At 29.8% G+C, this 9,905-nt stretch overlaps 1 protein-coding gene across 1 annotated transcript; it reads left to right on the top strand.

The window, feature by feature from the left end:
* Nucleotides 1-3,435: 3,435 nt before the first annotated feature.
* Nucleotides 3,436-4,619, top strand: LOC119681668. Its single transcript, XM_038094926.1, has 3 exons — nt 3,436-3,528; nt 3,612-3,944; nt 4,011-4,619. Exons 1-3 carry the CDS (start codon nt 3,472-3,474, stop codon nt 4,479-4,481), a joined length of 861 nt encoding a protein of 286 aa, XP_037950854.1. The 5' UTR covers nt 3,436-3,471; the 3' UTR covers nt 4,482-4,619.
* Nucleotides 4,620-9,905: the final 5,286 nt, after the last annotated feature.

Genomic DNA, 9,905 nt, shown 5'->3' with positions numbered 1-9,905 from the left:
AATTATCAATTATAAATATAAAAAAAAAATATAATAAAAATATATTTTACACCGGAAATATTTAATTTTGCAGTCTGTAACGATAATGAAATAATTGATTTTCATTTTCTTTCATAGAATTGAATGAACTCATTATTATGAAAATAGAAACTAATTATTTTGTAATCAATTAAAAGTTAAACTCCCACATGTTGGCAGCTCAAATGTCTACCCTGAAGAAGGTCGTTGAAATTAAAACAAAAAATTTCAGATATTCAATTTAATTTATTTAATACAAAGTTGCCAACTTTAAAAAAAAAAGGAAAATATAAAGATCATTTAAAGGTCCAATATAACAAAAAAAAACAATTTTCCAAAATATAAGAATAAAATGAATCCACAATTAAGGTCTAAAAGAGCCGCATAGACTGTCACTTGAATTTATCATATAACCTTATGAGTATAAATACGTTTAAGGGGATCTAATCTTAGGCTTATGTATAATAGACTCTTTCATACTATAAAACAATAATATAAATTTTATTATATTATTAAATATAGTTTTTTTTATTAATATTTCAATATTATCTAATATATTATTGTAATATATCTATAATGTATATGTAATATATAATATTCTATAAAATATATAATATATATTTTATATAATATGTATACATAATATATTATATATATATATCAGTAGTAATATGACAAAAAATATTACATACACACATATTATATATATAAAAGTGATTATGTATAATTTTTTTAAATTATTTAATTTATTGTACACAGAATACATACCTAGTAATATGTCAATCGGTCGTAAAATAAAATATTTATCTCTTTTTCGTACGCAAATACTTAAACGTATTTATGATCCAATCGTCATTAAAATACTCTTCAAATTTTATAGCTTTTCCATAAAAATTACTTTAATCTTTGAATGTAATCGCTTAAATTTATGTCATTATCTGAACAGAATTTGAAGTTACAAATGTTAAAAGTATTTTATTAACAGACCTCTTAACATTTTTGATTGCCTAGAAGTATATAAGCATATTGTCAATCTTTTATGTATAATATGTATTGCTTAAACTGTATATAAATTAGTATGAAATATTATGGATGTACAAATTTTTGAATAATAAAAGCAAGAATATATTTATTTACTCATTAACTGAAGCAATGATGCTTGACTTAAAAAATAAAGGTTGCTGTATTTAAAAAGCACTTTTATAATAACCACATCAACAGTGTAATCTATTACTTTAACTGTTACATCGCTACTCTCACAAGAACTTGATTCCCCAAAAATTGAATACCTTTTCTGGTCTAATAAATAACTATTATAAAATCGAAAAAATATTTCTATTGTTTCTCTCAGCACTTTTATTGCTTACTTAATGATGGCATTAGTTAAAAGTCCTCTATTATTATTAGAAACAAATCGTTGAGGTTATTTATCAACTCTTCATGTTAATTATACATCATTCATATGAAATGACTTATTGAGATATTTGAGATAAAACTCAATTTTTGCTTCACCATATTAAATCTGGAAAATAGGATGAGATGTAAACCATTTTGAATAAATCGTGCATTTTAACACGGTGCATGGTCTCAATATGCACCACCTATTTTTCTTGCTTCATTCTTTGCAATTTCCTCCTTAAACCGCACTACCAGATTTGTAATATATTTGTTCTTGACTGCTTTTCCTTTTTTGGTGAAGGTTATATTATACTTTTCAACCACTTGCTGTCGACTCTGCACTGATCACACCGTCTTACTCTTCAATTTCTATGCTGATGCTGTAGTTATTTGCTTCTTTATAAGATGTAATGAAGGGAAATATAAAAGCACCTCCAATGTATTAATTTGAGTAAGAAGATGTAATGTTCCTTAGCCATAATGATTATCACCGATAGAGACCTTGTAAAACTTTATAGATATTTTTTTGTAACCGTCAGCATATTTTATTTAGGGTAGATTCTTTTCCTTATCTATTGCTTTGAATATAAAAGCAACATGTATATAGAAATATATAAACACATGTATATTTGGAGAATCTATAATACATTGCCAGTAAATAGCACCTAGGTATTCGATTTTTGATATATGTTTTATAAAGATTGGCAGTTTAGTATATCAGAGGAATTTTTTTACCAGACGACATCTATGTACTTATAGACGGCATCAGCTTATATATTATTCTTTGTGATAAGTATTTTTAATATAGCTTACTTATCTGAAATGATGTTTCTTATAATACTAAGTGAAATTCAAATATGAAGCACAAAAAAATTTAACATTTCTATAACATAATATATATAAATATCCACCTCTTATAAATTGTTCTGTTAAGTACAATTCTTGATATATTCATTACCAAACAAAAAGCCTTAGAAACCATGTATGCCTTACGCATACTCTATCTTTAGAGTTTTGCAAAAAAGCTTCGTCATCATACACAGGCCAAAGTAATTTTTTGGAAATTAATAAATAACTATTTCCATTAATAATAAATTATATTAATAAATTCTTTACATTCCTGCTGATATAAATGACTGTAAAGAATTGTTCTTCTTTCACAAAAATATAATTGATTTGTGTACATTTTTTAAGTGATTTTACATGTACACATGTACTTCTTATGGAACATTGGAGACATATAGCATTTTTCTATAAATAATTTATCAAATGTGTTTCTCACATGTTCTTTATCAATCACTAAATTCGAGGAAATAAAATCTTTATTAAGGCTTAAATCTAAGTCATAATAATTAATATAATTGAATCACTGTGGAAATACCAAGATAACTCCGCCTGTAAATAAATTTTCTTTTGATATATAATTTCAAGACTTTAAACCTTTCATATATCAAATATTTTCTTTTACAAAAATCAGATAATATCAAATATTTAAATACTTAATAGGGCCAAGGCAATATATAATACTTTATCTACATTTTTTGGTTATTACTTACATAGGTTATTGGCCTATGTTTACCTTGTCTTTCGTATCCATAGTCAACATATCGATAATTGCTTGTATTTATTTGGTTACTACTTAAGATAATAGAATAAACATAAAAAATATGAATTTATTTTTACATATATTGGCCTATTAATAGTCGATTGTATCAGTTTGTGTAGAATGTTCGATAAAATTCAACTACGTAATGAGTAGTTGAACCCCACCTGCCGATATTTTTGCTAATAACTAATGCAAATTTTCTTTGCTATGTAAATTCATGTGAGTTCTTATCAAAAACTTATCAGAATTAGCAGTTTTTTTATAATATCGAAGGGATTTCATAGTAGCACATTTTGTTGAAAAAGAAAAAAATCACAGTACTACAAATTAATCAATTAAAAATTAATTAATTTTTTTTTATTAATATTTAATACTATAAAAGGCCAAAGATAATTATAATTTTCGTTAGTTACGAAACGAACGGCAACGCGATATAATTTATTAAAATCATGAAATACATTTACGGTTTTCTTTTCTTGGTGCTCTTAGGCGCTGCAAGTGTGAATGTAATTAATTTATATAATATTAAAGAAATTCATTTTCATTTCAATTAAAATATTAATTTACAAATTGGAATAATTTTTTTTAGTGCAATCCTGTTGCGGCTTTGGCACAAGCCAACTTGCAAAAATCGCTCTCTGATTACTTAGTGCAACCAAGTGTATTTGCCAATACTGATCCCGCTCTCTCAGCAGCATGTTTCAACAAATACTTACCAATCTTGTCGGAAATTGCTAACACCTATTCCGTACAGTACCAGGCTTGCGTTACAACAGCTGAACAACGTACATTAAATCTGACAAATCAGGCCGCAGCTAGCAAGACAACATTCTCTCAAGAGACTCAAGCTATTTGTACCGCCTTCCAGGTTTGCGATAACGACACAGATATACTTGATTCATTCAATTGCTATGCATCTGCGGTGAGTTAAAACTTTAATAATTATTTTATATACATAATTTAAAAAGAATTTTATTTAATTTTTCAGTCCAAGGCTGATGTATCACAAATGTATGATATCTCAAGCAATGCTGCTATTGCTGCCAATACCTTGAACCAAGGTTTGGAAGAGATTCAAAATGAAGAAAGTCAATGCACGAACGCTACTCAACGTACATATGTTTCCGACACTGCATCGACATATGATCTCCTAGATTATTGCTTACAATATGGCCTTACAACCGACGATACAACAGTTGGCACAACGGTTGAAACAACTGATGACACCACTGAGGAACCAAGCACAACTGTCGCCGCCTCAAGCATTGTTGCAGTCTCTAGCACTGCGCCAACTGTAGCTGCAGCCGTCAATGACTTTGTTGTTAAAACCGGCTCACAAAGTCAGAGTCAATCTGGTTCCGGCACTCAAAGTCAATCACAGTGCAGTGGCGCAGATTGTCATGAATTTAAACCATTCAAACCACTCTTCCACATGCCAGCATTTGCACCGTTTAATTAAATTGAAAGCAACATAAATATATTTTGAATTCCCTTCACATTTTCGGACTTGTAAATTATTTGAAATTATCCGCCGTCAAAATTTAAATAGATTAAATTTTTAAAATAAAATCAGATCCAATACGAACAAAATTCAAAACAACGAATTTTATTTTCTTAAGTAATACTAAACGAGAATAGCACTAGCACAGATGTTGGCTTTGGCTTGGCCTCTGCTTAGATAGCCTTCACGAGGAATTTTTAACCTTCATTGAGGTCTTATTTATATGATAATATATATTTCATGAAATAAGAAAGTATTACGAAGAAAGGCATGTTACATGTTAGAAGTTTATTTGCGAGTTATATCTAAATCCATACTGATCAGCCTTATTTATATTGCATAGGTTGCATTATCAAATTATATTTAAGTTTCGTATCTGAAGTACATAACAAACAATCAATAAGGTTTTTCTTATTAAAAACCTGTATCGGAATCACCAGTTTATATGGCAGCTATAAAATCAACTTAGACCCGTATCCATATCTTGGTTATGTATTAAACATTTTCCCGATATTGCCGGTAAGGATATGAACTGCATTTAAGGATATGAACAAGACATTTTTTTCTCATTCTAATATAGTTCAGTGGGTAAATATTTATTTTATACAAATATTGCAAAATTTGTTTTAATAATGACAAAACTTCCTCTATGATATTAGAGTTAACTGATTACTGGTTACAACTATAGCAATAAACTATCTATGTACTACAGATGCTGTGCTCATCGATTACAAAGCAGCTTTCATAGCCCCATAAGGGTTCGCGTTTGTACGGTAGTGTCTGAGCTTGGTATCCCTGCAAAATTAATACGACTCTGCAGAATGATGTTAAGCATAATACCTCTTGCTCTGTCAAGGTAGCATCGAGTCTCTCCGAACCTTTTGATAACATGTGAGGCCTTAGTCAAGATAATCCTTTATCATGTGATCTCTTCAATTTCGTCATGGAAGTGATGCTCCGCAGGGCAGTTTTTCATCGTAAAGGAACAATATTTTACAAAAACTAGTTACTCCTTACTTACACCGACGACATCGACATTATTGAGTATAGGAAGCATGATCTTACAGCTGCCTTTGCTGCTATCAGAAACAAATCAAAAAAATGGCTTAGCTGTGAATGAGGGCAAAACGAAGTATATATCGGCTACTGTTAGAAATATGCGACGTTCGGATGCCAAGCTACAATTAGAATGTAGAGCTCTCTCTTGAGAAATAAAACTTAAGCTCAATACGTCTCTTATCCAAGCTGCGCTTCTGTATGACGTAGAAGCATAGACGTTATCACCGATTGATGAATTAGCATTGTGAGAAAGAAAAGTTTTTTAAAATATTTTTGCTCCTCTATGAGTTGGCGTCCGCTACCACATCTGAATAAACTATAAGCTGTACGATCTTTATCACGATATGGATATAATACAGTGAAATAACGTTTGGCGGTTTTTCTGTAGTTGGAGGAAGATTGTGTTTCGGTGGATTGATCAAGTTGATAGAGCACTAACCGGACTTTTTGCATTTGGCTCATTCAATTCTACGTATCGTGTATCGTTTTATACTCCAAATATTGGAACTTAGAAACTTGGCTTGTACCACTTCTTAATCGTCTGTTATTGTTTTATGTTCTCATATTTTCAATATTGTCACTTTCACTTCTTACTTAAGTGTTTAGACAAAATATTATATCTAAAGTACTTATTTTACAAAAATCATGTAAAAAAATGAAAGTAAAACCCAAGCTATTGTTACTAACCGAACTAATTTCGTGCGCTAGCATTCTGTACTCCAGGCATTATAACCTATAATGTTGGGTTTTACTATTCCTTAATTTTGTATATGTAAGGCAATAACTAATATTAATAATGCTGAAAGTGATAAAAATATAAAAGATAAATTAATATTTTTATTACTATTTTTTTTTGGAAAAATGATTTTGTATGTATTTATTATATATTTATTTCTGAGGTCCTCGCTTTGTATTGGCTCGCGTGCTTATCTGGTCTGGACAGTTCTGCTTTGGCTCATAACATAAACAGTTAGCATTAACAGTAGGCTTAGCTTCAAAAATATTCTGTTCGTCACAGCAGCTGATGTTTATAATGTTATGGATTATGTTAAGAAAATCATAAGTTGTGCCTGTACAAAGAGTAGTGAGAATTTGCATATAATTTATTATGGACTTTAATCTAAACTCTTTTCTTACGTCAAAGCAATATCAGTTTTATAATCTTTAAAACTTTTAATAAATACTGAGACTAATATGTCAAAAATTTTATCTTAGTAAACATAACTAAAATTATTAATAAAAATAAAAAGAAAAGTTTAGAATTGTTTGAAATGTTTAAAATAAGTTAATTAGTTAATCCCTGTTAAATTGTCATATCAATTATACTTAATTATTATCGAACGCCAATTAGTACTAGTCATATGCTGACTAATTTACTTATTTTGACTATATCATTTTTAAAAATAATATGTGCTTTTCAAAATCAGAACTAATTTTAAATCAATAACATTTCAGTGGTACTTTTTAGTACAAATTTTTATACAAAGTCCACAAGTCAGTCGAGGTGAAAGTGAATTAAAAAGAGCAATAAATATTTTCGAAATAGTTAAGATTTTATCATTTCGTGTCCTGTAATTTGTTTGGTTTGTTGTTGTGTTTAGCAGATGTTACAGATTCTCAATATAGATTTTACATAGTTTTCACTTACTTTTCACCATTTTCACTTTTTCCACTTTTCCACATTTGCAAAGTACTTTCCTTTGCAAAAACTACGCTTATTCGATATTAATATGAAATTGTTCTGTTCTTGCTCCCGTGCTTGTTCGCAACAAGTTTATTGCAAGCAAAAAACTATTTATGTTTTTGCGATTTTGGTACGAAGTAAGAAGTTTTAAAGTTTTGTCTAATCCGGAAGATACGCTGAGAAATTCCAGAAAAAGTTTTAATAGTTTTACGAGTGTCCTTACTAACTGAACTGAAAAGAATGAGTCGAGGGACAGTGCGCGAAAGCAATACCCCAGCAGCGAAGCGCTAAATGTTGCTATAAATGGTAAATGTTTTACCGAAGATACTTACTAACTTGGCTTAAATGAAAACGGATATAATATGGAACAGCACACATACTACGAGGCATTACCACCAGCACCAGAACTGGCACTGGCGCTGGTTCTGGTTATGGCTCTGGCACACATGCACACGAGTCTATTTGCGCAAGCCATTATCTGCGTTAAATTGTGAGAAAACATAAAAGTTTCTGGTTGTTCCTTGCTTCCGCGTATACAGAAGCACTAAAAAATCCTGACTAGAAAAACGACAAAGTGCAGAAGTACACACAAAAACTCTTAAAAGTTATTTTAATTTTATAAAATGATGAAATCATATTTTCGTTAGAGTTTCCAAAGATTTTTATAGCGACAAAATGCATCTACGCTCTTCATTAAGAAATTATGAAGAAAATGCACGAGTATTAGAAGAAAAATAAATAAAAATATTTGTAGATTGAAGAAGAAAAAAAAAATTAAAATTTTTTAATGAAAATGTGATGGAAATTTGGTAAAATGAGTTAGCATTGTTGGCTTCAATGTTTAAAATAATGCAATATGTGAAATTGTTTAAAGAAGGCTTTGGCTTTGTCTTCGCCTTCGAGAGACAAGAAACTGTGTCAAAATTTTGGCATGAAAATAAAACTTGAAAATACTTTATAATTCACTTAAAAACTAATTAAAGTGTATTTTTGTTTTCAGCAACAAAATTTACTTGTTTTGGTGGAAATTTTATATTTTTGAGTGTTTTGCGCCGCGAGCAAAACTCGCAGTATTCCATCTTCTCTGGGTCTGTTGTCTCTAATTAAAAGCCGCAATGCAATATGACTTTTAAGTTGATAAAGTTAAGAGAAAGTTTTGAATTTGATAAAAATAATTTCGTTCTATTAAAACTATTAATTGAAAAATACGTTTTGCAGCACAAAAAATTTTTTTATAAAATACTGAATTTGATTAGTTCATGGTAACAAGAGGCTAACAAAGATGAAAAATTTAATCCTAAATATAAGTTAAATATAAAAATTTTAAAGAAGAAAAAGTTGTAGTAATTTATTAATTTATCCAAAATTTTATCAAATTAATTAGAGCAAAGTTCAAAATCTATTGAAGAATTTAGAATAAAATAATTGCAAATATATCGAGTTCCATATACCAATTTAGTATTTAAAATATTAAAAATATGTTAAGATATTCAGTAAGTCACTTTTTATGCTAGTCTTAGTATTGCGAATGAGATTTAAAAATATGGAGTAGTGCTACCTACATTATTTTTAGCCATTACTGTGGGCTCAAATGTTCTTGCCACCACTTTAGTAAAAATAAATTATTTACATCATTTTTGTATTTTTGAAATTTTTTTCAAATATTTAATAACGAGAGAAAAAAAAAACATGTAAATTTCAAGATTTCTACATTCTCTTAATATCAAAACACGAAACTTCAGTGATTGAAACAGTCCCAAGATCAAACAGTGCGTAAAATTTTAGCCCCAGAGAGCAGCGGTCAGAATGCAGTGAAACTCTGCACAATTATCAGGATTGAGAACGCAATTTCTACTTCGATTCATATCCTTTTATAAATACGATATCAGTTTGTCGGCTATTTTTCCAGTCCAGTACATTGGTAACACAACTAGTTTTGTTAGCCACTTATTATATTAAAAAAATTCTTTACTCCTTCTTATCATCCTCAGCTTTACAAAATATGCAACTGGTGATTCTACTTTGCCCATGCGGTAGACGTAGCTGCAGAAGTACACAGAAACTGACGAAAACCGCAATTGACCTCTTCGAAATTCCTTTGCTTACCAATTTTTCAACTCTGGAATGCCCATTGTCTGGGGTTATCGGAGTACTTACATTGCAGCTATACTGTTATGATCTTATGCCTTATCGACTGCCTGCCTCTACACTGTTTCTCATACGCTTTGATTGCCATCATGCCTTTCGATTTTGAGCAGCCTATATAACAATAATTATTAGGGTAGCGATAATGATGATGCTTATATGACGAAGCTGATGACAATGATGATCATGATGATCACGTTAACCAAAACGAAGATGTTGATGTTATTGTTGGTGTGGATCTGGATGTTGACGTTGCTGTTGATGATGAGATGATGATGATGATTATGATAATTATAGTGATGACGATCATGATGATGATCGTGATGACGACGATGATCGCGATGATCATGATGATGACAATGATTATTATGACCATGATCAAAGTGAATATAATTTGTAATTATTTGCGCGTTTTCTCTCTTTATCAGCAAATTATAAACTTCAAATGATCACACCTTCAAGTAGTTTCATCTTATTGTTCTTATGAACTCACA

The sequence above is a fragment of the Teleopsis dalmanni genome, chromosome 2 (genome assembly GCF_002237135.1).
Source record: "Teleopsis dalmanni isolate 2A chromosome 2, ASM223713v2, whole genome shotgun sequence".
In the NCBI taxonomy this organism is placed as follows: Eukaryota; Metazoa; Arthropoda; class Insecta; order Diptera; family Diopsidae; genus Teleopsis; species Teleopsis dalmanni.
The sequence above is the reverse complement of the archived record's forward strand: the minus strand, read 5'-3'. Positions and strand labels throughout refer to the sequence as shown.